Source organism: Carettochelys insculpta, chromosome 12 (assembly GCF_033958435.1).
Source record: "Carettochelys insculpta isolate YL-2023 chromosome 12, ASM3395843v1, whole genome shotgun sequence".
NCBI classification, from domain to species: Eukaryota; Metazoa; Chordata; order Testudines; family Carettochelyidae; genus Carettochelys; species Carettochelys insculpta.
In genome coordinates this window covers 42,882,199-42,909,846 of record NC_134148.1, presented here as the reverse complement: position 1 = coordinate 42,909,846, position 27,648 = coordinate 42,882,199, and the positions used below count along the sequence as shown (strand labels likewise).

The 27,648-nt window shown below is 44.5% G+C and overlaps 1 protein-coding gene across 1 annotated transcript; it reads left to right on the top strand.

Annotated features, from left to right (window-relative positions):
* The first annotated feature begins 77 nt into the window (after positions 1-77).
* On the top strand, positions 78-26,769 carry ANP32A (acidic nuclear phosphoprotein 32 family member A). The gene is made up of 7 exons (XM_075007220.1): positions 78-275; positions 19,975-20,124; positions 20,291-20,413; positions 22,178-22,376; positions 23,913-24,010; positions 25,228-25,288; positions 25,450-26,769. Exons 1-7 carry the CDS (start codon positions 222-224, stop codon positions 25,509-25,511), a joined length of 747 nt encoding a protein of 248 aa, XP_074863321.1. The 5' UTR covers positions 78-221; the 3' UTR covers positions 25,512-26,769.
* The last annotated feature ends 879 nt before the right edge of the window (positions 26,770-27,648 follow it).

The following is a 27,648-nucleotide window of genomic DNA, read 5'->3' as shown; positions in this document are numbered from 1 at the left end:
CGTGGTTGGCCGAGTCAGGTGTCAATCCTGGCGGAGCCCCCGGGAGTGCCCGCCTCCGCTGTTATCAGGTTAGTGTTCGCCGCGGTGCTGGGGCTCGGGATTCCAAGCGGAGCTGGTTGAGCTCTCAAAGTCCCTCACCGCGCTGGGTTTGGGGGGGTCTTCATTGGTGTCAATACAAAAGAGGAGCTGAGAAAAGCGAGAGACTCCTGCTAACCAGGGACATGGACATGAAGAAAAGGATCCACTTAGAGCTGCGGAACAGGACGCCCTCAGATGTAAGCAATTCAAAAAAATCCATCCCACATTTTGGGGTGCATTAAAATTACTACAAAATTTGGGGGTGCAGTTGTACTAGGGAACGCCCGTGCGAGCTGCTGCTGAAGCCGCTGTTGTCCTTGAGGTGCCTACCGGTGGGTGTATGTCTCTGTGCACCTAAATTGGGGTGCCCAAAGGCGCACGCGTTATGGTCTAGGGGAAAACTATAAGCTGCTCCTGAGTCTGCTGGTGTGAAATGTATTAAAGGGGCTTGCAAGGCATTAAATGAAAATAAGTTGGCTCTTCTTCCTGGCTGGTTTAGTTCGCAAATATTTGCCCTGAGTATTGGGCTGGGAGAGACTGGGAGGGAGTCGAAAATGGTTTAGTTTAAAGTGCGTCTTCATTTCTTTGCAGTGATCAGGCAAGAGAGACTGGGGAGCCATATTTGTAACTTTGTAGTCCTCATGAACGCGCCCTTTCTCTCTCTCCCCTCTCCCCAGCTGCTGAGAAGACGCAAATAGGATTTTAAAACAAATGCTCAGTGTTTTTAAAAATCGGATCCAGCTGACTATAGCGCAAGCTTTTAATTAAAAAAAAACGCCCAAATAAATCCACTCTCCACCCCCTCTCCATCCACACACACAAAAAGGCTGGATGTTTTTTTTTTCCCCCTTGGGGCTGGACTTAGGTTGTTGTTCAGCGTCTGACTGAATAAACGAGAACGAGAAAGTTTGTCAGAACCAAAATAGTCCCTGGCTGGCTGGGTACAAATTATGCAGACACGAGAAAACCTAGTTACCTCGCCTCGTTTTTCGTTTGTCTCCTGGTCCTGCAGCGATTGGGGTGGGGGGAACGCAACTTGGGAAGACCCCCAATCTCTTGCCAAATGCACCCAAGGGGAAATTAAGGTTGCCTCTGGAGGTGCGTGTGTGTGTTCGCCTGTGGTGGGAGTTTGCAACGTTTTGTGTTGCGCAGAGGTGACCGGAGGTCTCTCCTCTGGAAGCATCGGTGTATGGGATCGTTGCAAGTGCCTTTCCCTAGCTTGGGAGCTTTGGGAACTTTAGCGTAATAACCCGCAGAGTAAACAGCCAGTCTGTGGGGTAACCCTCGCCCCCCACCCCCCAATCACAATAACGCGGCCATGGGTTTTTAGAAGCCAAGACAGAAGAGGTCATTACATAATGGTTTAAATACTAAGGTAGTTTGCTATTTAGGGGGGAAAAGGGTGTTTTCCCAACGATTCGCTTCCCATTTTCAGAGCAGGCTGCTCCGGCAGGCGCTGGTCGGAGCTGGGACTGAATAAGCACGTACCTTTCCAGAAATCAGAAAGTGTACGTCTCCGAGGGAGGGAGCAGGGTGGAACCTGCCGCCCCCCCACTTTTTCTGCCTCCAGTAAAATGTCTGACGGACAAAGCTGGGCAGATTTACGTAACCTTAAAACTTTTTAAAAGTAGTAGCGCAAGCGGGGGGACTTGGTTGTGTGGAGCTGGCTAGTTGGGTCAGGCAGCTTCTTGGATGCGAGCAGCACCACCTATTAATAAAAAGTGAGGTGTGTGTGTGTGTGTGTGTGTGTGTTGCGCGTGTAGGTTGCTGCATGAGCGGGGCCGCCACTGCTCCCTTGTGTTGCACTGTGAGTGTGTGCCAGCTAGCTCAGCACAAGAGGGCTTGTTGTTTGTGAGCTCCGCAAAGGGGACAAAGAGCAAACGGGGGAGCTGCCTAATGAGGGGCCTCCGTCCCTGCATCTCTCTGCCGGGGAGATGAAATATTCCTACCTCCCTCCCCCACCGTGAAATCATTCCCAACTTTGTATCCTCGCGTTGGCAGCACCACGGTAAACCTGAAGTAGGACAAGACGCCATGTTTTTTCCATCGAGCTGCAAAGGAGAAAAAGGCTGGGGTATGAAACCACGGCGATTTATTCTTTAGATCCCTGCGAACACACTACAGGCGGGCGTTCTTAAAGCCACGATTGATGAAGTTGGCAGAAATTTCTCGTTTAAATTCTGGAGGGACTGGGTGGGGCGTTGCTAACAAGGCTAATGGTTGGAACAAACTATAAAATGGGAAGCTTATCTCGACCTGCGTTTTCCTAATAATGAGGGTTATTTGTTCGGGGGTGGAGAAACGTTTGATGTTTTGTTACAGGGCAGGACAAAGCTGTGGCATTGTAACGATTAGGCGGCCGATTGAAGCAACGCGGGCGCTCTGAGGGCTCGCTCTGTGTGTGTAACGTGACTGCCAGCATTCAGGTCTGCCATTTTGTCACTGTTGTCACCGAGTGCGAGGGGGAGGGGAGGCGGCTGTTTTTAAAGAAGATTGAAAATCGTTTACCCCGATTACCAGCAAGGTATCAACGCTGTTTTCTAGCCCGAAGCCTGCTGCAGAGTGGCTAATGTGGCTTGGGGTCTTCGGGGAGGAAGGCGGGTGTGGGTGGGTGGGTGTGTGCGTGCAGTGGGGAGTCCTAGCTTGTCTTCCTGCAAAGGCGGCTGTTGGCAGCGCGGATTCGGGAGCTTGTATCTTTAAATGGAACGTTGGGTATCTCGAAATGGAACGTTGCGTTCGCGAGCGTTCTGCGGGTGCAGTGGCGAACGTTCGGTGGAGCCTGGGAAGTCCGTTGCACTCTCGCAAGGAGCCACCGGGCCGCTTCTCCCTTTGACGCGCCTCGTCCGCGCGGGCAGCGCGTTCGTTCCCGTTTGTTGTTCGTTGTCCAATTTCCGGTGTTAGTGGCTTCGCTGGAGCTGGAAGCAGCACACAGAGAAGGTGCTTTGCCTAGTGGTTTTGTCATGGCTTTAAAATGCCTGCTGCAGCTTCCAAAGGGAGGGGAGCGCATTATTGATGAGTTGGGAATATGCCTGCTTCCTGGGCAGGGCCCTGCGGGAAGGTAGGTCTTGGTTTTTTCGTGGATTATGGAGCAGTAACAGTTCAGCGCTGCTTGAGGGTTCTCTGCGCTTTCCTTCCTGCGCCCCCATTTTTAATAAAGGGGGGCAGGCGATGCAGCTTTACTCCAGGCTGCTATGTGGAACGTTTTAGCAACAATGGCTTTAAACCAAATTTGGTTTTACTTCTTTGATGGGGTCAATGTTTCTTTGCGCTTACAACTAGACCTTTGATGGGTAAAGAAACCCTGCCCAGTTTGGCCAGTCAGAAGATGTTAGATAACTAACATGTTACCTTATGTCACCGGTCTAAAGTCTTTGGGTTTTGATAATGTATTCTTATATAGCAAATGCTGTAATTCTGTTCAGTAGTACATCCCCGCATGTCATGAGGAAATCAAACTTACAGTTTGGGCCCTGCCACTCTTCAAAATACCACATTGAAATCAAATTTCATGAGTCTGTGCTTTTGGGCACTAAATGCAGCAGTCGACTGAATTTTAAGTGTTTATTGGTTGTGCCCATCCACTACTTAATGCAGCTCGCGTATGTTTCAGTATAGACAGAACAGTGAAATTAAATTAGCTATTTTATTAGCCTGTGAGCTCTTGTTTACATAGGTAAAGATGATGCTGTATCTTCAGTAAGTAGCAGTACATATTTGCTCTAAAATCCCTATTTTAGTAGTCTCTGGTCATTTAGTTCCTTTGGGATTAATATTTGTAAAAATACCATTAAAAGAATTATATTATGAAGAAATAAGTCTTCACTATGGTTTTGTAAAGTTGACAGAGCTGAAGCTTTTGAGCCATTCGTGCCTTGGTATAACTTAATTCCATGCTGTATTCAACATACATCAACCCCTTGCCAGGGTTGAGGTTTTGCAAATTGAAGGCAGTAGTGAATCATTGTATCAGAATTTCATTACCTTTGTGGGTTTATGTTAATACTCTGTAGGCTTTCGAGAGCTGTGTTGTCATTCTTATTTGGAATGCTGATTAATAAAGTGAAACAGAGCTGGTAACTGTGAGCAGTTAAATCTTGTAATCCTGTAGGTTTGGTATACTGTGCATATTTAATTAGCAAAAGTGTATAATCAAATGTGTTAAAGTAGAATGTTCAGGAACCCAGTGTCTCTCCTCCACCCCTTTTTGTTAGTTTTACATGAATTTAGTGCTGGTGAAAGGTGGTAGTACTTGGAATTGTTTTTTCAATGTGTATTGTATAATCCGTGGCTGTCCAGCTTTTTCCACTGAAATCTTCTGCCCCCCCTTTTTTTTTCTGTATCCACTGTGTTTAATGTTGAGAAAGTAGTTCCCATGCTATGCTCATACACGTCTAAGCTTATTGTGTCTATGATAGAAGGTTTCTGATGTAAACACTGGTCCATTTGGAATTGGAACAGATTATTTTACGTAAGTTACTAAAGAGCCATCAGATGGAAATGTAACTAGCGAACTAGCAGAAGAAACTTTTTGTGGACAGATTTTATGCACTCCTGTTTATTTGTGTGCTCCTGTATTGTAAATAGCCTAATTTAATTTGTTAGTGAAATAAAATTATTAGTATTAAGGTTCTGGCTGACTGTGCAACATGGACTTTGTTTGAGTTTTTTGAAATTGTGCTAAAATGTCTTTTTTAATACTTTACATGTACATTGTTGATTACTTTAGTCCAAAGACTTAATTATTGTTCTAAAAGGGACACTATTAACTTGAAATTTTTAGTCAGTTAAAATAAAAGTTGACAGTCACTTCAGTTTTTTTCATGTAGCCCTGTAATCCTCTGCCAAAAACTTCTGTTTAATTAATGTCTGTTCTCTTCTGTTGTATGCACAACATACACAAACAAAAGTGAAAATAATGTTTTATAACATCCTGCAAAATACAGAAGATTAAAATATAACTTTTACTCTCTAGTCTTTAGTTTTTGCTGTGTTAATTATAAGAATAATAATTAATGGCTTAAGTTGGGGGTCTTTCTAAAGAATTGCAGTTTTATTAAAGTATTGTAATAAAAGATGTTGCCAGTATTTAAATTTTATCTTTCCTGTGCTTAACAAATTAGAAAAATGAAGGGTTCTCTAACCCTTTTATGCAGCTATTAGCAGCCTCTGAATTTTTGACCTGCTGATATTCTGCTAAATTCTAAAAAATGTTTGAGGGCTATATATATTTGCATCTATACTGCTGGAGCCCCAGAAGTGTGTATTAGTAAAGTGTGCAAGTTGTTTGTATCAGAGAGGTAGCTGTGTTAGTCTGTATCTTTGAGAACAAGAAGTCCTGTGGCATTTTATAGACTACCAGATATTTTGGAATCTCATGCATCTGATGAAGCGGGTCTTTGCCCACAAAAGCTTATGCTCCTAAATATCTCTTAGTCTATAAGGTGCCACAGGACTTCTAGTTGTTTGTAGTGGAACAATTAATGATGGAAACACATACATATGGAGGAAACATAGTGGAGCAAATATCTACCTCATTTGCTCTGGAATAATGGATGAGAATAAACATGCACAGGTGCAGAATTTGAGTGAGATCCACAGTGAGCTGTCAAGAAACCTTTTCCTGTTAAAACTTGAGCAAGTTGTAAGCATGTGTAGGCTGTCTTTGTACATAGAAACTTGCTGCAGGGCTTTCTGATCTGTCAATAATATTGGCGATATCCAATGGACTTTTTTTCTTCTCTGTGTATGCACACGTGTGGTTTAATCTGACATTTCTCTCTCAACTGTTCAAAATTTCTCTTAGACTGTCAGTATCTCAAATGCAGTCATACATATGTCTGGTGCAGCTTCGTTGATTTGGGTGCAGAGCAAGGAAACATCCACTTGAAAAGTGGTTCGCTCCTGATAAAGGTATCAGAAACAATAGCTGAAGTTTAGTTAACAAACCACTATATTATGATATAAAGAATCACATTATGTGACAGGAAGATAAGGCAATCTGAAAAAGGACAAACAGCAGGAAGAATAACTCACTAGTGTACTGACTTTTGAGGGCCTAGGTGCTTTGATTTAAGCCTGACTCTTGTAACTTGCCCAACAGCCAGATCTGCACATACAGAATCTTGAAAATCATTGGGCAGAATGCGTCATCTGCTACACTGGTGTACTTCATACACCAAGGTGTGCCAATGTTCTGAGGTTAACCAGGTGGATTGTCAAAATGCAAAATCAGAGGTAGTAATTCAGGACCCACAGCATGGTCTTCTGCTCTCTTAATTAGCCTTGAATTCTTAAGGGCTGTATTGTCTACAACAGTGTTTCTTAAACCTTTTGAGACCACAGAACACCAAAAAATAATATATTTTATGCAGAACACTCAGGAAAATTTTCTTTAAAAAAAAAAAACAAAAAACAACAACCCCGGCAGGCTATATAGCAAACAAAAACAAAATGAAGTAATTTAATCAGGTTTCATAGCAATGAAGAAGTAAACTTGTATCTAGTTTTAATAACAGAAAATATATACCATCAGTGTATGACACCAAAAAGCGTCAGATGCTCATGGCATGTGGAACATGGTTTAAAAAATGCTGGCCTACGGTACAAATTCACTACCTTTTTAAAGATGAATACTTTTACAAAGGATTATGGCCGCATTTTGAAAATGTACTGGATCCAAATTTGGAATAATCACGCACATGGACTATGCGTAATCATTCCACATCTTTGGACATTTTTAATGTAGTTGTAGTCAAGGCCCAGGACAGGTAAGAATTGACCCATAAAAATGTAACTACTTAAGTGGTTCACACACTTGAAACATAAGCGTTAGCTATGAATTCTGCAGTTCTGGTTTCCTAGGCAGAATCTCTGGTGTGGCTGAATCATGTTTAGCATTCCATGTGAGCAGACTTTGAAAGGTAACAGAGCTGCCACAACCTGACTCTAACTTTTAAGACATTTCTTGCTGTTGGGAGAGAACTCCCTCTTTCCCCAGCACACAGAATGTGGCAACTCTTAGTAGACTGTGTGATAAATGCCTTGGCCAGGTGACATGAAATCACCTGTGTATGTAGCCAGGTAACATTGCTGCCTAATGAGAACAGTTAGCAGTTGCTCTCTGCTGATGGGCCTTAAGACTGGGAGTAAAATTTTATGCTAAGTTTACAAGAGCAATGATTGCTTCAGCGCTGAAAGACCATGGAATGTGTACCAGCTAAATGTTAACTGGAAATTAAACTATTTTTAAATTGTAACAGAGAGGAAGCCGTGCTAGTCTATACACTATCAGTACAAAAAGCAGTCAAGTAGCACTTTAAAGACTAGCAAAATAGTTTATTAAGTGAGCTTTTGTGGGACAGACCCACTGAAGAAGTGGGTCTGTCTCACGAAAGCTCACCTAATAAACTATTTTGCTAGTCTTTAAAGTGCTACTTGACTGCTTTTTGTTTTGATATTTTTAAATTAGGTATGATGCGCACAAGATATTCTGCGTTCACTGTGTGGTGCTGAAGTCATTTAATAATATCTGCTTTTCTATAATGTTCTGCATCGGTAGATCGAAAACGCTTTACAGAGGAGGTAAGTATCATCATCCCTATCTTTACAGATGGAAGTGACTTGCCCAAAGAGACAGGGATAGGCCCGAGATCTTCTGAGGCCCAGTCAGTGCTCTGACAACTAGGGCATCCTGCAGAAGGAAGCAAACTTCATTGTGCTCCTGCACACCAAGCATTTTTTTTCTTTTCCTGAAAATCAAGCAATTTAATCACTTCATTATCAGAGGGTCGGGCCCTCTTGAATGCTGTATGTTCAAACCTCAGTGGTTCAGGAGCCAAATTAGCAATCAGCATTACGTGGAAAAGCCACCATAGTGTTTTACTTACTCTCTCTCATATAGTATAGATAGATAGACAGATGTAAAAAAATTCTCACAGCAAATGACTGACCAGATTTTCTACAGTTATCTAATAACATAGTAAAAGTTTCCTGATGGGATAGTAACTTTTCGATTAATAATGAAATCCAACACTTTTCACATCCTGTACTGCAAAGAGTTCCAGGAGAGGGATTAAAGAGCAATTTGTGGCTCATGAGCCTCAGTCAGAGTATCACTGTTCTGCGGATTGCGTGCTGTTGCACAGCTGATCTGAAACAAACCTACCAGAAAAACCTGCTTATACACCCTTGAATAAAGGGCTCGCTGCATTTTCGTAGGTGGTCTTTGACCCCATTACTAGCATGATGCATATTTTTCTGTATATGCATGTAGTTACTGGTATGTTTTAATTGGAAGCATGCTTTCTCACACCATGATTCTTAACAATATACGTAAGTCCTGTTAAAGTCCTAGATCATTTTTTGTCTAGAAGTTTTAGACTGGAGGTTCTATGTAGTCAGTCCTATAAACTTGGATTATAGTGTGTATGCCATTAGTTTTCTCCTTCCCTCTCTCCCACCACTTTCCTAATTCATTTGAAACTTCAGACTTTCTTATAACTCCACTACAGCAATATAGTTCTAATACCTTGTCCTTGATTACCTGTGTTAGTTTCTGGGCTAACAGTGACACATTGTGCAGAATGTTACAGAGTGGAAATTTACTGCTGTTGGATCAAATCAACGGCACAAAGCAGCCTTAAAGCTAGTTTAACTGGCTAGTAAAGAATTATTTCCCCTGCGAATAGAAACTCTTTGGTGGAGTTGATCTATTGTTTCCTACTCCATATCCGTTGTGGGCTGCCATGCATGCGGTGTGGCTGGGAGGGATTGGACTTTGCTAGGATGTCCCTGCAGTTTGTTGAGAGCAGCTTTCTGTCTATTCTATATTACTCTGTGGAGGCCTGTTAGAGGTGTTTTAAACCCACACTTTTCTCTTCCATTTCCTCAGCACACAGAAGCACGTCTCCAGCATTCAGAGGATCTGAGCCATAATTTCTTTGAGAAGTGGCACCTTGAAACAGAAAAGTCAATAGAGAGTCTGATCTTTTGCTGTCACTATAGATTCTTCTGAGCCACTTAAAAGCGTGACAAATGGATAACCTGTAAATCCTGTGCCTGCTGACATTAGTCGTTCAGTCTGAATCATTCACTCACTTTCCCTGAATCCTCCTTCCATATTCACATTGAGTAATTCAAGAGCAAGACTGTAGGCTGGTTAGGATTTGCGATTGTTTAGAGGTGAGGTGAGGTGTTTTATGTTTTGTTTTAAATTTTTGTTAATCTAATAACTGACACTTATTAATGCTCAGATATTTCAGAGTGGCTCAACGCTATGGAATTAACACAAAAACTTGTTGAAAGTGCACTAGAAGGTAAAGTTGGGGTCTTCGTACACATACATACACACAAAACTTGAGTGAAGTGGTCAGAGAACTTGGCTAACATGATAGAAACTTACTGAGCCGTTCAGAAACATATATGCTGAAATTGTTGGTTCTAGTATTTGAAATTAAGTTAGCAGTACAGGTTGTTTCCAAGCAGAAGGATGTGTAATGTGTTTAAAGTTTGTTGTGACTGGAGCATTCGAAGATCACCCCCGATGGAATCATTAATCCATTGTTGTATTTTGCACAATGTTTGTGCAGAGATTCGGAATTCCAATTCAATAAATATGTGCCAGTTGGATAAAATAGCTTGAGATGTGAATGGGTCCCTTTCATTTTCAGTGCTATCTGTGGTTTCATTTGTTCAGCGTTCGTGAACGTGGCAGCACCAAAAATGCATATATTACAACCTATTCTAGTGTGCTGGTGCATTTGAATCTCTCTCTTAAAATTTAAAAATACATGTGTGCTCTGTGTATGCGTGTGCATGTGTGTAAATTTTTTTAAAGTGCAAAATTAAAACTTGCTTTAAAGGCACCTTTGAAGTTAGGACATGAGCCCCCAGTGAAGATGTCTTCGGGGTGTTTCCTCTTATTGAGACTACCAGAAAGCAGTGGCTCCTGTTTGAATTCTTCTGTGCTCTGACTGCTGGCTGTCCTATTCGTAGCTCAGGATGGGAGGGGTGCCAGCAATGTAGCTCTCCAAGGGGAAGTGTCCCATCCGGATACACAGCGGTCTCTGCATTTGTGTTGCATAACACCTATGAGGCTCTGTGTTCGGTAAGTGGCACTGCCACTGTGAGTTTTCTTAACTGTTGGCTTAAAAGGCTTATGGCGTTTGCTGCTAAGTAGGTGAATGAAGTTTTTTGTCTTGTCGAAGGCCTGGAATAAAGCCTGATTGAAGGATCAAAATGATCTGTTTTAGACTGATTCTGGTAACTAAATCTTCAGTAACATGCTAATGTTTAGGGGGAGGAGGAGAGTTTAGTTTACAAGTATCAGAGACTTTCCAGTATCTGTTGGAATGGAGGTTAGAAACATCTCAGATTTTGTCCATCTTTGGGTGTGTTGTCTTTGTAGCCAGGGTACACTCAGCTCTGGTTGTCCTGGAATGGCAAAAGAGTCTCTGGGAGGTGTGTCCTGTTGGCTTAAATAATTCCTCTAGCTTGATCTGGGGGCCACACTGGGTCCCGGCTGCCCTCAAGAGTGCATAAGGGTGCTATAATGCCCCCCTGCCACCTCTGCTGAGGTGTTTCTAGCAGAGCTCCAGCACCTCTGAAGATTCACCCTAAATGCCAGTATTTTCTAAATCGTATGTGTACTGTCTGCAGTTTCTTCTTAACCAGGTGAAAGAGAAAACAGCCTTTTCCAAACCTCGCTTTGTCTCATTTTGGTTGCTGGTTTAGAGCAGGAAGTGCAGAGGTTTGCATAATTGCACTGAGCTTTTGCAAATCTTCAGAGCAGCTGCAGCTTTAGTGCAGGGTGTTTAATAGGCTGAGCACTCAAGCATGTCACAGTGCCACATTCCAGATAGTATGTGAAGTGGAGATCCATAAGAATTTAGTCCTTTCTGCTAGGGTGTGGCAAAAGTAACTTCATGGGAGAAGATTGGCATGTAAAGTTCCAGGTTCTCTAACATCCCACCTCTTCTCCCCCCACCCTCCCAAATTCTTGCACCGTACTTGAGCTATGGGGCTACATGCCAGTGATGTGTTCTCCTTTCTTCATTATACTGATGGGTAGTTTAACAGGATGCCCTCTTCCCCAACAAGCCAAAACTTCCAGTGTTGTGTGCACTGTGCCCTTTTGCTGGGAATACGTCAAAATATAGTTTCTCTTGCTTCTGGTGGCAGATAATCCCAGTCTGGTTTGTTGCACCAATGTAAATTGGGGTGAATAAACTGGGGAGTTTCTGCCAGCGGATCCTGGGCCCATGAGATCACTGACTGGGAATGGAGCTAAAATGAAATCTCATTTGGCAGCCTAAAACAATGGGTGACCAAAATTTGCCTTCTAAGCACCTTAGACAATGAGTGATGCAGGAGCAGGGTCTCCTGCCAGTGGGGGCAAATAGGGTTGCGTCAACTGACTCTAAAGAGCTGAGCAGGCTGCTCTTTGTTACTGACCTTTACCCCCTTTCATGGATGGAGAGAGGCGAGCGCCAGCTGGTGTGGGAGAGGAAGCGAGTAAGTACGCCAGGCTCTGGCCAGGAGCTTTTGTCCTGTATAGTGAATGTGTTTCCCGTCATTGAGTGGGTATTGTGGCCATGTAGAATGGTGGCATTCTCCTGTCCACGGGAGCCAAATGTGTGTGATACCCTCATAATCTATGGGATCATAGAATCACAGAGCTGGAAACGACATCAAGAGGTCATCAAGTCCAGCCCCTTGCTTCAAGCAGGATCAACCCCTACTAAGTTGTCCCAGCCATGACTATGTCAAGCTGGTACTTAAACACCTCTAGGGATGCAGATTTCACTGCCTCTCTAGGCAACGCATTCCAGTGCTTCACCGCCCGACTGGTGAAGTAGTTTTTCCTGCTATCCAACTTGCTCCTCTCTTTCTGTAACTTCAGACCATTACTCTTTGTTCTGGCGTCTGTCACCACTGAGAACAGTTTCTCTCTGTCCACTTTAGAGCTGCCCCTCAGTGAGTTGAAGGCTGCTATGAAATCAACCCTCAGTCTTCTCTTCTGCAAATTAAATAAGCCCAAATCCTCCAGCTTCTCCTCATAGGTCATGTGCTCCCACCCCTTAATCATTTTCATTACCTTCCGCTGAACTTGCTCCAGCACATCCACATCCTTTCTATACTGAGGGACCCAAAACTGGGCGCAATAGTCCAGATGTGGTCTACCAGTGCCAAACAGAGGGGAGCAACAACTTCTCTAGATCTGCTTGAAATGCTCCTCCTAATGCACCCCAATATGCTGTTGGCCTTCTTGTCTACAAGGGCGCACTGTTTGCTCATATCCAGCCTTTCATCCACTATCATCCTAGGTCCCTTGCCGCTGTACTGCTGCTTAGCCAGTTGGTCCCCAGTCTATAAAAGTTCTTGGGATTCTTCCATCCCAAGTGCGGGCCTCTACACTTCTACTTGTTGAACCACGTCAGATTTCTTTTGGTCAATCCTCCAATTTATCCAGGTCACTCTGTATCTTATCTCTACCCTCCAACGTATCTATCTCTCATCTGCACATATGAGGGTGTAATCCAGTCTCTCATCCAGGTCATTAATAAAGATGAACAACACCAGCCCCAGAACTGGGCCTTGGGGCACTCCACTTGAAACCAACCACCATCCAGATATTGAGCCATTGACCACTGCTTGCTGGGCTCGACCATGAAGCCAGCTTTCTATCCATCTTATAGTCCATGTATCCAATCCATACTTCCTTAACTTACGGGCAAGAATGTTGTGGGAGACTGAATCAAAAGCTTTGCATAAGTTGAGGCATATCTCATCCACTGACTTCCCCATGTCCACAGAGCCTGTTACTTCATCATAGAAGCGAATCAGATTGGTCAGGAAGGTCTTGCCATTGGTGAATCCATGTTGATTACTTTTGATCACTTTCCCCTCTTCCAAGAGCTCCAAAATGGATTCCTTGAAGATCCTGTCCATTATTTTCCCAGGTACTGAGGTAAGGCTGATTGGCCTTCTTTCCTTTTTTAAAGATGAGCACTACATTTGCCTTTTCCCAATCATCCAGAATCTTTCCCAATCACCAAAAGTCTTCAACGATAATGGCCAAAGGCTCAGCCATGATGTCTTCCAATTCTCTCAGTACCCGTGGGTGCATTTAATCCAGACCCTTGGATTTGTGTACATCTGTTTTTTCTAAGTAGCTCTTAACTTGTTCCTTCCCCACCAAAGGGTGTCTCCCACCTTCCCATATTTTTATTATCTAGCACTGTAGTGTGGGAGCTGTCCTTGTCCTTGAAGACTGAGGCAAAAAAAAAAAAAGCATTGAGTACTTCAGCTTTTCTTACATCATCTGTCACTAGGTTACCTTATCCAGTAACAGCCCCACACCTTCCCTGATAATCCTCTTATTGTTCACATACCTCTAGAACCTCTGCTCCCAACATGAGCGATGTTGCTGGGTTTGATCCTTAGCTTTCCATTAGTAAACTTGTCCTTTAATCTGTTTAAAAACTGAGCCTTACTGGTGTGGTTTTTGCAATAGCCTTTATGTTGCTCTTCTGCACCTGCTTCCCTTTGAAGCATTGCTGCTCCAGTGTGTTGCCCAGGCAGGAGAGTGAACAAGGAGGAAAATCGTGCCAGGTACACTGTGCAGAGTGTGTAGTGGGAGTTGCTTGTGGTTGTCCCTTTGGGTGCATGCAATGGGCTGTCATTAACTGAGAAAAGATCATCACCCCACCTTGCACCCCAGGGCTACTGCGTTAAGGGTGTCACACAACCATTGATGGATCCAGCTTAATCCAAGTGGAATCCAGAGTTCTCAAACAGCCAGCAGTGCAAAGGGTGATGGGCTCAACGGCACAGAGAGAGACGGCACATGGTGGGGCATGCAAAGGGGACGGGCTGTAAGGTGATGTTGGGCTGGAAGAGTCTGATAACAACATGAAAGGTTGAAACTAAAGCCACGATGGGGGGAAAAAGCCAGGAGTCCAGGGCTGCATGCTCAGATGAGTCAGGCAAGGCGGCACAGTGACCTTGGTAAGGTTCTAGGACAACAGTTCTAAAACTGTGGGTTGGGACCCCAGAGTGCGTCACATCCCCGTTTTTAATGGCATCTTCAGGAATTGTCCCACGCTGAAGTCCTGGAGCATTGGCCTGTTCTCCCGCCAGGGGGGACAGGCTTTGCCCCCACCCTCACCAGATGGCAGAACTCAGACTTCGGTTCCCCCTCGTGGTTGTCAGAAGGGGGTCACAGTGCTGTGAAGTTTGAGAGCCGCTGCTCTAGGAGACCACACAAAAGTGAGCTTTGATGCTCGCAAACCACAGTGCAACACACAAGTGGCTGCGTATGTACAACTAGGAAACACCTGGCACAGCAGGTGGCAGTTTGGCAGGCCACAAAGGGAAGAATGGGGAACTGGAAGGCCCAGAGTTGGCCCTTGGGACAAAGAGGCCAAGATGGAGTGTCGGAACCGGTTAGGGCTCTGCCCCCTTGGCAAGATACGCAGACAGTCACAACCATGCGGCAGTCGCTGCCCTGACCCTCCAGTGCTCCAGGATCCACGAATCCCGATAAATCAAGCTATCTGTTAGCCTCTCGATTGGGCTTATTCCTGCTAGTCTCTTTTCAACCGTTCTGGTGTGTGACGCAGCTGTTCTGGCAGTTGAGTGGTCTTGTCAGGCTGGCTTAGGCACAGGGTCTCCCTTTGATACAGAGCGGCTGAAGGAAAGTCTTATCTCCGGTGGTTGCAGCTGCCCGTGTCAGGCTGTTCTTGTCTTGTTTCCCAGAATGCAGCAGCTAATTGGGGTGGGGGCAGGGGTAGGGAACATGCAGCGTGCTCACTCTTCTGTGCTGTGCATGGGCTGAGTGCATCTGGCACACTAGCTTGCTCCACTGCAGTTGTGGAAAGGAGCTTGGAGGGCGCAAATGAGGTGTGGTTACTAAGAACAGGGTTGCACAGCCTGAACCTTTCCTTCTACCTAGGTTCATACAATGGCACCCACTGCCAGGAGGCATTTGCTTTGTGCATTCTACTGTGAACAGAGCTGTTGGAGACTAGATTACTGAGCGCTGGGGTCAGATGATCACCAGAAACTTACTGCCATAGTCTCGTTTGTACCTTCTGTCAAAAAGTGTATCTTCCCTGACTTGACTCAACTGCAGGGCTCCAGTAAGGACGTATTGATTCAGATATGATATGGCAGTCTCCCGTGTTAATTCGTAATGGGTAGGAGCCATACATCATGTTCTCAAGAGTGTAACGTGCCCTGTAAAGGGGGGTTAAGGGTCTGAGTGGGCAACATCCAGAAGTGTTGGCTGTGTTTTGTTGGGCTGAAAGGAAAGGGGAGAAGTCCTGTGTGTGAAAGCGAAGAGCTCAGAAATGCTCTTGGCATGTTCAGGGGAATAGGAGCGCTTGGCCCTGAAGCTGGGTTCTGCAACTCTAGCCAGGTTCTTTTAGAAAATAATCCTGGGCAAAGGACTGAAAATCTCCATTTTGCCTTTAGATGGTTCGTCAGATATGCTTGGTGGGTGTGGGGCTCTGATTTGCTCATGGACCTTCTCATTAAACCTGCCTTTTGTCGCTGTGTGTGAAATATCTATGTAGTGTCCAGTGTTCCACCCAGACCTCGTGCTCCCGTTAGCCTCAGGGGAGGAAGGTGGTATGCAGTGCTCCACACCTTGGCCTCCAGCGTTGATTGTTGTCTTTGGTCAAGTCCGGTAATATGACATGCTAGGTATGTCTGTCTTCCTAAGCGATGCTCCGGAGGTGGAACTTCCACAGTTTGGTTAGGATGCCTAGTAGGGATGCATTAAATTAAACATTCAGGGTGCCCCATCAACCCTGGTACTCCTCACAGTTGCAAAGATTAAAGGTGTTCAATGGGAGAAGTTGTGTGTTGTTCTCTCCCTTCCCCCACCCATCAACCTCCCAGAATGGGAATGGTGGGGAAAGTCAACCTAAGGTATAGTCACCACAGCTACTCTGTTGTCATGGCTGGAGTTGTATATCTTAAGTTGACTTTCTCCCTGAGCGTAGACCTGCCCTCAGCTCTGCCTCTCTGACATTCACTGCTTCTTTGCCTACTCAGCAACAAAAGGATGAGGGAAGAGACTAGAGATTCCTCCTCTCTCTCTCTCTTGCTCAGCTTTAGGTTTTAATTCCACTTTTTCTTGAAGTGGGTTGCAGACTATATCTCACCACTAACCTTGCTGCCAGCTCTTGAAGCTGTGGGTGCTTGCTCTCTCTCTGGCTGGACTCTCACCTGGGGGTGCAAGGTTGTGTTGTCCCTGTTCCCCCCACCACCGGCATCGCCTCCCACCCAGTTTAATAGTCTTTCAATAACTGGATCCAAAAGCATCTCATGAAGTTTTGTTAGCCCTTTCCTTTGCCTTCACCGTTAAAGGGATGGGGGAAGATTCCTTTGAACGATGGATTTCAAAACTACCAGTACTTCATGCTGGATGGGTAGAGGCCATGGTGGACACAAAACTGGTGTCTGCAGTAATGATTTGTGAATACTTGCTGATAGAAAGTGGATATCCACGGATTAGCAGGGTTGTAGCGAGAGGCAGGCAGGCGGTTGGAGATAAATTGGGCAGGCAAAATCATGACACAGCCAATAAAAGGAAAACCTAGGTGTCCAATGCAAGTGTTCCTTGCTTGGGCTTGAGTACGTAGAGCTATTGGAAAAGCATGTTCTTTGTGAACTAAATGTAAACCTTTCTTTAGTTTAGGGCAGGGCACGAAGATTTGTAAGATAAACTTGTAACGGCAGGAGGAACTCGGTAGCTTCTCCCATTGGAATGTGGCCTGGTCCTGAATGATTTTTGGTGGTTTTTTTTTTAAAGTGCCATGTGGTTATTTTTGAGTGACCACAGTCGAGGGCAGTTTCTCTTGTTTTCGACTTCTCGTGTACAAGTTTGCATCTCAAATTGTTCCCGGTCGATGCTGACCCCAGTGTTGTAGCCTTGTGTCAAAGCAGTGTTGGAAGCTCTGCTCCCTGTAGAAGTCTGGTTGGTTGGTTGCTTGTGGAGATTTTCTGCCCCTGGATTTGTCTCATCCAGGTACTAATTAGGCCCCACCTGGTGTCTTTGAAGTATCATGGCAAAAGGACATTCCTGTTAGATACTCCTGGATTTACTTGTTGCTCCAGTCTTAATTTTGAAGGAAGGTATTTTTTTAAATGAGACATGTGTATATATAGGAAGTAATATATACAACTTGTGATTATAGATTCTTCTGGTCTATGTGTGGTATTTCTGCAAAACTTGGACACTTGATTATCATTCTTCTGGGGAAAAGAGCCCTAGAAATTGTTTTCCCTTAAAATCCCGATTATTTTCTTTTTCCTAGCCTCAGTTGTGCATCTTTGCTCTTTGGGATTTCCTTCACCTGCGTGGTGCACCCTTGAATTCAGCTCACTGGCTTTGTTCTCACAGTGAATGCCACTTGGAGTTAGGTTAGGTATCTAGCAAAGCCATTTGATGCACCCCGGCACCTCCCATAGCCCTTAATGTCCTGTTGAGTGATTATTGCAATAGCCATTTTCCTCAAAGTAAATATTTGCATATTAACTGCCTCCTGTACGCAAAGGAAGATTTCCACATCTCCTTAACTCTGTGGTTCTTGCAAACTCTCTTGGTCCTCTTCCCTTTATTTTTACAGCACAAATTTCTCAGAACTGCTCAGGGGCTCTGCTGCAGTACAGGGATCTGACTGTTAATATGTTTGGGAAGACTGTGCTGCCTCTAGCCCTTCCCCCTCTGTGATTTTTTTTTTTTTTCAGTGGTTTGTTGTACCTTTTGAAGGCCCCCATCATCCTGCAGGGCTCTGTAATGCAGTCAGAAGGGTGTGCTCTCTTTGTGAAGGAGAACTTGCTCTTGTAATTTACTGGCGATGTGGTAGTATGGGATGTGCTGTAGATTCCTAACAGTAGTGGGTCACAGCTCATGATGTGTCTACCAGCAGATGTGCTGAGTGTGGTAAGACTGCAATGAGGATTTGGGTTAAAAAGGAACTGTTTGATTCTTTAATCCCTGTGGTGGGGCTTTTTTGGTCTTAAGGGCTGCTTTGTTTCCTGAGTGTTGAGCTGTGTCATTTGAGGGGGGGCATCTTTGCTAAGGGCTGACGCTCAGGGAGGAACTGCCATGCAGGGATTGCTTCCAGACACCCCTAGTGGCGGCGGAAAACCATGCTTTTGCTGAATGGAATGAGGTCAGCATTTTGAGCCCACATGGGCAAATTCTGCATCCTCTTTTTCTTCCTCCATTTGTACCTTTTCCCCCCTGTTGCCTGTGGACTACAGAACAGTGGTCCCAACCTTTCCAGTAACATGGCACACGTCAATGAGACCAGCAATTCCATGGCATGCCCACTTTTTTCAGCTGAATCGATTTGCTCATCAGCGCCAGACTTACTTACATTTAATATGGTACTAGAGAGGTTTGCAACAGTGGTGCATACAAGCTAACCAAGGATCAAATGCAGTAACATTTCAAATCCACCACAGAATATGTCTGAGACCGCAAGCATAGACACATTTTCAAAACCTGCCCAACGCCGTGTTGGGGATGTTGAGTATACAAGTAACTAGTGAAAATTTCAGCAATTAATCAATTACTTGTGGGTGGGGGAGGCGGCGCCAGAGAGCAGGCTCCCTCCCCCTCAGCCCGTCAGAGCCCGGACGTGGCATTTAAACTGTGTCCCAGCTCCACCAGGCTCCTACCTTCCCTCCCTTTGCCTTGCCACAGCATTTCAGCAGCCTCCCAGCGCAAAGAGGGGTCTTGCGGTGTCAGCGTTTCCCCTCAGGCTGCCTTTGCAAAGATCCACCGCAGCAGGGAAATTGACAAACCCTGCACCATCTGGGACTCAGGCAGCCTTGGCGCTTGAGCCCCAGCGGGCCTGGGGTCCTCAAGTCCTCCACCCCCACAGTGGCTCTGCAAAGAGATGCAGTGAGGAGAAATTGGCAGCTTTTCACAGCACACTTGGGCAGTTCTTACAGCACACTGGTTGAAAACCATTGCCACAGAGAAAAGCTCCAAGCCTGGTTGCACTCTCTGCAGTACCAGGGGAAAGGGAGCATTGAGACAGAAGGAATAGGATCTCCACATGTGCTCAGGTGAGAGAATCAGGATCTATCAAGTGAACCTTCCTGTTCCAGAAGCATCACAAGTCTATCTTATAAATTCTTCAAGAATACTCCATCTCCAGGGAGGGACCATCTTGCCTTAGAACTCGCAAGCCTATATGGGGAGAGTTCCAAGAGTTCATTATGGAAGTAGGATTACAGGAGTCACAGGGAGTCAGGCTTTCCCTTAAACAGAGCTGTGCAAATTATTGGCCTGTTTCACTTCTCAGAAAAGCGCTCCACAGCCAGTGGTCTGAAATTAAAGTTTCCCTCTTCGAATAGCTTGTTTGTAGTAAATTGAGACAATTTCTTATGGTATTCTAAATGACGGATGTATTGCACTGACAGGCAAGAAGTTATCAGAGCTGGAGGCTCTTTTTAATGAAGTGTTGTAGTCCAGTCTATTGTTAAAATGTCTTTAGTAAGTTTGATGAACAGTTGTTAGGAACCACTAGTAAATCACATAAACCAGCATTAATGCAACAGAACTGGCTCTAAGCAGTTTGCACAATGCCATCAGTGTTCAAGTTTGCTTCATATGTTCTTTTCTAATGATTGTTTGTGAAACGTGCTTAAATTCAGTGTGAGATGTTAAGTGAGCACTGTAAACAATACAGCATGTGGAACTGGCAATAACCATTATCTGGTACAGTTACAAAGTAGAACAGTCAACTGTGGTATTTGGTTCCATAGCCTCAGTTTTTATCATGCTTTGCTTGTGAATTAAGTGCTAAAACATATATATGTATCGGACTGTAGGATAAACATGTTAACACACATGAATTTTGTCTCTTTCAGGTTAAGGAACTCGTTCTTGACAACTGTAGATCAAATGAAGGCAAAATTGAAGGTCTCACAGATGAGTTTGAAGAGCTGGAATTCTTAAGTACAATCAATGTAGGCTTAAGCTCAGTTGCAAACTTACCAAAGTTAAACAAACTTAAGAAGGTAAACAAAGAAGTGCCACATGTTGTATTTTCTCTCTTTTATATATGCTTTTGCAATGTTATAAGTGCAAAAGGGAGGTTCACATAAGAACCTGCTCTACCTAACTCAGGTGTGTTGTGATAAAGGTTTCTTCTAAAATCTTCTGAACCTTTCCTCCACCTTCTAGCTCGAACTAAGTGACAACAGAATCTCAGGAGGACTGGAAGTATTGGCAGAAAAGTGTCCAAACCTCACACATCTAAACCTAAGCGGCAACAAAATAAAAGATCTCAGTACGATAGAACCTCTGGTGAGTTAATGTGACAGCAAAAAGGGCTCTGTCTGTATAACGAACGGGCTTTGTGGTTGGGGGTGATTGCAAGCCTACTCGCAGTTGAAACTTGTGGTGTTTTGGTGCTCAGGCGCTTTGGGTCTCTTCCCACTGTCAGCCTTTGCTCTCCACCTGTACATGGCCACAGGTCCCTTTCTCCACAGATCAGACGTGAGGTTGCTCCCACTTCTGATGCTTTGGCCAAATGGAGGCAGGCAGTGCGAGAGTCAATTGAGGCTGCATGTGTGTGATATTGCGGCCTTCTAGTGGCCAGTCATCATCAGGTAGTCCACACACATCCCTAGAGTGAGGTGGGGCGGAGGCAGATGGGGAAGGGAATGAGTGTGGCTTGGAGGATTTTGTAGTGGGATATGGCGTCCTTAGGCTGATAGCCCAACTCTAGCGCAGTCAGTAGCAACTTAAAATTGCTCTTTGGGGGGCTGTTCACTGGGCTGTACCGTGTGCTGCATTGATGATCCCTCCGGTTTGTCTGTTGACATCCCAGCCCTCTTCTTTTCCCCATTTGAGCTTGATAGAAATTACCTTAGTCTGAACTGGTGGTTCTCACGCATTCCAAACTCGGCCCATCCTGAGGCTTCTCCTGTGTTGGTGGGATGCACAGCTAGCTGCACGTGGAAGACAGGATAGCCGTGGGCCTCTGACAACAGTTTGCAATCTCACGTCTAACGTACCTTTACACTTTCATAGGAGACCGTTGCTCTACGGCCTTCATGCTAAGCATTTAAAGGAAACATTTTGTAACACGGAAAGCAAACCCACAAGCCACCACACTTGCCTTTTATTAGGCTTGGTGTATAAGTGACTCTGCTGCCTTTTTCCACCTCAGAATTCTCTGTACCTGAACAGAAATTGAACCCATGCCACAGGTTTCGCCCTGCTGCGGGTGGTTATGTAGGCTCAGAGTGCTGCATAGCCTTTCAAATCAGCTGTTTTCTGTCCCTGTGTAGTGGAAGTTTGTCATTGTAGCCATAGAGGAAACAGGTTCCCTTCCATTTAAAGTAACAGTACAGGTTGAACCTCTCTCTAGTCCAGCAACCTTGGGACCTGACCAGTGCTGAACGAGAGAATTCACCAGACAATGGGAGGTCAATATTATCTCGCATAGTTACCAAGCCTTTCCACTGCTCTTTGGGCTCTTAGAAGACATTTAGGGGTAAATTACAGTTAACTAACATCACAGAACACTGAGAGTCAGAACTGGTGGATGGAAACCAACTTTATGGGACCACGGGAAAGTTGGCCACACCCATGATTAGTGGTCACCTGGGTAACAAAAATGTCAGATTGCAGATATTGCCAAATGAGAGTTCTGGATTGGAGAGGTTCAACCAGTACCACAGCACATGTGTTTAGAAGGCGTGGAGATACACATAATCAATGGCAATGAGTTTTATCCTCCGCTCTGCCACTGGCCTCCTGTGTGATGTTGAGTGAGGCACTTTGCCCCATTCTGTGCCTCAGTTTTCCCCGTGTAGCATTGATACAAAGCTTTGCAGAGTGCTTTGAGATCTGTGAACAGAGAGGCTGCTACATAATCCCATTTACACCAGCTTAACTGGCACAGAATGAAACTTTATGATGATGATTTACAGTGCTCCGTTTCGTCCTTAGAAGTTTCTTGCCGAGATGTGTACCTTTTTGGGTGTTAACAGGCTTCTCTTTGGCTTGTAAAGTTTGCTCACAGGACATGCCTCTGACAGAGCCTCCATTTTTCACTTACAGAAAAAATTAGAAAACCTGAAGAGTTTAGATCTTTTCAATTGCGAGGTAACCAACCTGAATGACTACAGAGAAAATGTGTTCAAGCTCCTCCCACAACTCACGTATCTTGACGGTTACGATCGGGATGACAAAGAAGCCCCAGATTCTGATGCCGAGGGCTACGTGGAGGGCCTAGATGATGAAGAGGATGACGAAGATGGTATGTTACTTGCTGCATTTAGCGTATTTCGATCATAGGTAACTGAAATGCTCGTGTCTCCTGTCTCCAAAAGCAACCTATTCCCACGACTTGCCAGTGTGAGAAGGGTTCTGCCAGCCTCCAGTTTCCTGGCTTGTGTAGAGCAAGTCCCCATTGTCTCTCCCCCCCCCCCCCCCCCGGCTCCTCCATAGAGACTGAGGAAAAGCTATGCTTGGCTAAGCAGTGCCCAACTCTTATCTTCAGTCAGAGAGCACTGGGGGGTCTGGCCAGGAGAGGAGAAAGAGACAAGCACATGGAAAGAGGCGAAACTGAGGGTGAGGGGATGGCGACGTGAGGGAGAAACTGATAAGAGAAGCAGAACAAGCCTGTTGCTCTCCATCTTCCAAGCCTGTTATGGTTAGGTAGTAGTGGGCATTTTCCCCATTTCCTCTTGAAGTGGTGGCAGGGAATGAAAAGTGGGGGGAGAGCAGTGAAGCCCACATAGCTGTTCAGATGGTGAAGACAGATCTAAGAAAGGGGAGGGTTAAGAGAGAAGCATGTTTGGGAACAGAAGTGGAGCGAGTGAGTGAGGCTGGGTTAATAGGGAAGTGTCACATTACCAGTGGCTGAGAGATGCAAAAATGGCACATGCTGAAGTTTACCGGCGGGCTAGCGCTGTCAGTCACTGGAGAAGTAAGTTACAAACATTAGGGAAGCTGCTGCACCCGTCCTCTTGGGGTCTGTTGTGCTATTGTGCTTCACCTGCACAGTCCGCATTCAGAGGCGTCCGACCTACCGGCTGGATGAATGTCAGGCTGTGTTTGGGGAATTTGCTGGACTCACTTCAAACGAGGCTGAAAAGCAAAGCAGGCAGAATAGCTGGACTTGCACTTTCCCCTCAAGTGCAGGATTTGCTGTGTGGTGACGGTGATGAGCACTGCCGTACTGCGTGGCAGGAGGGCTCTCTGACAGCCCAACACACATCTCCAGTGGGGGCGGTCTCTCTTCAGCACAGTATAAACACAGCCTGAGGGGAACTGCTTCAACTTTCTTCTCACAAATCCGCACCAGGAGCTGGGTTATGGCCCCTTCACTTGGCTCTTGCAGGCTAGCAGGGATTGAACGGACTCTGGGAACATGCCCCTCACTGGGGCAAAATAGGGGTGTTTTATGCAGCTCTCTCCCTCCCCAGGTGTAAGGAGCAACCTGGGGATAGAGTGTTTGGGTCATTCTGTGATGCTAGGAAGCCCACTGGCAGCAGCAGGGAAGCTGCTATAAATTAGAGCAGCCCCACCGCTGTTCCGACCGATGCCTGAGCTACTTATGCTCCACCAACGGCTCTGGTACACAGGTGGTGTTACGACACCATTGCATGACTGTGCAGTATTCGCTCGGGCCTCAGACCTTGCACCTGGGAAAATTCAATAAGCTAGATTTAGGCAGAACTCTTATGCGTATCTGCCTGTCATTAGCGGGGCAGGGTTTAGTTGGTAATGTTTGACAATTAAGCTTACTGCAGACAGGTAGCTGAGCTGATAATCTTGCTTGCCTGTATAGAAGAGGAGTATGATGAAGATGCTCAAGTAGTAGAAGATGAAGAGGAAGATGAGGAGGAGGAGGAAGGAGAAGAAGAGGATGTGAGCGGGGAAGAGGAGGTAAGGATTCACAGCAGTTGTTGAGTGGCAGGGGGAACCTCTCTCCAGTCTGAATACCTGCATAGCAGTGTAAGCCCAGTCGCAATCTTTGGTTTGAAGTGCACGCTCTTTTTCTTCCATCTGAAAAGCAATGAAAATAAGTTGGGACTGGTTTTGAAGAGCAATCTGCCTGTGAGCCAGCTGCCATCTAGTGACCACTGATAAATCATTCCTCTTATTGGGAGCACATTGAAAACAGATGTTACTTTCCCACATAACACCCTATTAAAAGCTGGAGTCCAAGTCTCTGTGTACAATCGAGAAAAAGAACTGCTGTCTCCAAAATTAAATGCTTAAAGGAAGGCTGAACCCAGATTTTTGCATAATGGTACTGATTTAAATAAGCTCTTAGTTAGAATGTTTGTTTGTTTGTTTGAGAAGATTGGCCTGGAAGTAGGGGAGCAAGTGTTGTTTGTGTCAGAGTCCGGCTGGGAGTTGGGAGTGTCTGTCAGTAGCGTGTTATCTAAAAATAAAGAGGCGCAGATTTTTACAATACAGAGGTTATTCCTGAAATCTAATTTCGGAGAGGCTGTATGGGTAATTCAGTGCAGCCTGTTATTCCTACAGCTGATTTTTCTCCCTCGCATACAGCTGCTTCTCCTTTGCTAGCCAAAGTGGCGAGGTCCCGTCTTGAAGTGTGTAACTTAAGAGTGCTTATAACTAGCCTTAGGCTTTGCATGCACTTGCCAGTGCAGCTGCACCAGCACTGTAACACGGTAGTTTGGTCACAGCTGCAGGTAAACCACCTCTGTGGCTGGAAGCCTGTTTACACGGGCACTTTACAGCACAGTGATTTGCTGCATTTGGGAGGGAGGGGATTTATTTCACATCTCTGAGCAAGAAAGTTTAAAGGGCAGTAAAGTGCCAGTGTGACAAGCCCTTGGGGTTTTGTTTTGTTTGCACAATAGGCTCTGATCCCATTGATGTAAGTGGAAGGATCGAGAGGAGGAGGATTTTAGATGAAAGTGGGTAATATGACTCCTTTTGAGTCCTGATGTCAAGGGTGGGCCAGCATCCTGTGTAGGAAGATATTGTAAAGAATCAGGTTGCACACACATGCAGTGGGTGTGAGGAAAATACCTGTTCAAGGGTTTGCTCAATTTCAAGATCCTGTTGTTGTGTTATGTTTACCAGTTGGGGAAGGTGTTGGACAAAAATCTTTGTTGTTTTCTCTCTAGGAAGATGAAGAAGGTTATAATGATGGGGAAGTAGATGATGATGAAGAAGAAGAAGAACTCGGTATGGCAATAATGCAAAAGTAGTAATGTTCAGCTTTTCAAAACAGTACTGTACAAAGCCAGTTCCTGCTATGACAGTTTTTGTGGCATGTTTGTTTTTATGGCCATCCTGTGATAGCTCATCAAAGCAGGCGTATAACTCAATCAATGTTTATTTTGCAGATGAAGAAAGGGGGCAGAAGAGAAAACGAGAACCTGAAGATGAGGGCGATGAAGATGATTAAACTGAATAACCTATTTTGAAAGTTTCCTATTGTGATTTGACTGTTTTTACCTTGTATTCCCCCCTCCCTCCCCCAGCTTTTTTTTTTTTTCCTCTGATTGTAACGTTGCTGTGGGAAAGAGAGGGAAAGTGTATTGGGTGGGCAAGGGGAAAAAATACTATTTTTACTGCCACTCCTACTTTTCGTTTTTAAATTTTCTTTTTGTCCCTTTTAGTTCCTGTAAACGCAATAGCAAGTATAAACCAAGTGGCAATTTGTTTCTTATTCTTGGAGTGGATAGTTTTGACATCGTACAATTTGGATCAGTAGAGCATAGCCAAAATAGGCATGTGGTCTATTTTGAGACCACTCTGATTTTTGGGGTTTAACAGCGCTGCCAGTCACTAATCCTATTATAAGCATTTTTTGGGTGGGATGCTGCAGATCTAGGCAAAGCATCCAGTCCACAGCAACAGGTGTGAGAATGGCATATTGATAAAGTGATTTCTTTGTTGCCTGTTTGTGAATGACTGCCATTTTCAGCCAATGCTTTCCCTGCTTCTGTAGGAAACTCTTATTTTGCTGTTTGTAAATAGTGACCAAATGTGTTCTTTTTGTTTTACCTTTTGTTGAGTTCCTTTGGATCTGGTTTATGGGGTGACTACTTTGCATTCCCCCTCTGTGTGTTGTGTTTTTTTGGGTTTTCTCCTTTTGTTTTTTCGGCCGGGGGTACAGCCAATACACTGAAAATGGCAGGCATTTAAATATATATATAAATATATATATAAAAAAAGTGTTCCTAATTCCTGAGTTACTAGTGAAATGAATTTGACAATTGTAATAAAAAATGTTTCAACCCTTTTAAATAAGGTGTGTACTATTTTGGTCTGTAATATATAACAACACTTAGTCAACTTTAAGTGATGAGAAACGACTTCCACTTGTGATATATACTTTGAAAATTTTTACAAAACTAAATACAGGAGACAGTACAGCATGTAGTGTAGAAGGTTTCTTTTCATACACGCAAGCACGAAATACTAATGCAAAATTGTATTTTCTTACCTAGTGGAAGTCAGTAAAATGACTGCAAATACCTAGTGAATGTACAGTTTTACTTTCATACCCCTCTTCAAAACAGCTGTAGAAGTGACTTGTATTTCCTAGTCAATATTTCATCTGTATAAATACATTTGCAAGTTTTTTTTTCCCAGAAGAGCCAAATTTGAGTTTTATGTCTGTTTGTCATTGATGAATTTCAATAAATCTTTTTATACAATTTTTTTTTTTGTGGCTTATTTGAGTAAAATGGGCCACTGGGAATAACCTGCATACCTATTAAAAAGACATTTAATGGTAACCTAGCCTGTTGAATTCCCTGGTATTTTTAATAGTTGCTTAATAAATTTTCTTCTATAAAATTGCTCTAAGTCATGGTTGGGTGACAGTGAGGGAGATATTTTCACTTTAAAACAAATAATGGTATGCTGTCTTCATTTCAGAATGTTTATTTTTAAGTTGCCAATAAGGTGACTCTTTTATTTTAGAATGTTAATTTTTGCTATCAGTGGTCTGTCCTAGCTCTGTTAATTCAAACCCAACAGAGAGCGCCTTTTGGCTTTCTTCTGATTGTTTTTGTTACCATAGTTCTACATGTTAGTTGCTAGGCTAGTCTGTTTAGCCACATTGGGGTTGTTTTTTTTTTTTTTGCTTCCTCATAAATGAGATGAAGGTTCCTACAGGTCGTCTTGTTACTGCTTGAAAACCCAAAGCAAAATCTTCCAGTTTTCATTTGTTGGGAACAGGTTCTGTACGTGTTGTACACTGATCATAAAGGGGATACACACCTAGAACTATGCATGATACAGAAGACTGCACACACCCACTCAGCCCCTGAGTAGTCACCCTTAAGAATGTGCCAGCTCTGTTACATACTTGCATATATACTGGTAAGCAACTGTACTCTTCATAGCATTTGCTTGTAAGGTGCTTCTTAAAGTATGTGAAAATAAAAGTGAATGTGAGCTACATACATAATTAACATTGGGACGCTTAAGGGCCATATTCTTCCAAACAGAGTGGTTGTTAGAAGGTACTAAGGCTACATCTACATGACCTTGGGGATCCAGGCTCTGAGGTCGAGCCATCGGCAGTCAAC

What these genes read in the sequence shown, in the direction of transcription:
- ANP32A (XM_075007220.1), top strand. Translation starts at nt 222, where the DNA reads ATGGACATGAAGAAAAGGATCCACTTAGAGCTGCGGAACAGGACGCCC. An exon ending in GGAACAGGACGCCCTCAGAT is followed by an intron (nt 276 to 19,974) that starts GTAAGCAATTCA and finishes TGTCTCTTTCAG; the next exon opens with GTTAAGGAACTCGTTCTTGA. An exon ending in TGAAGAAGAAGAAGAACTCG is followed by an intron (nt 25,289 to 25,449) that starts GTATGGCAATAA and finishes TTTATTTTGCAG; the next exon opens with ATGAAGAAAGGGGGCAGAAG.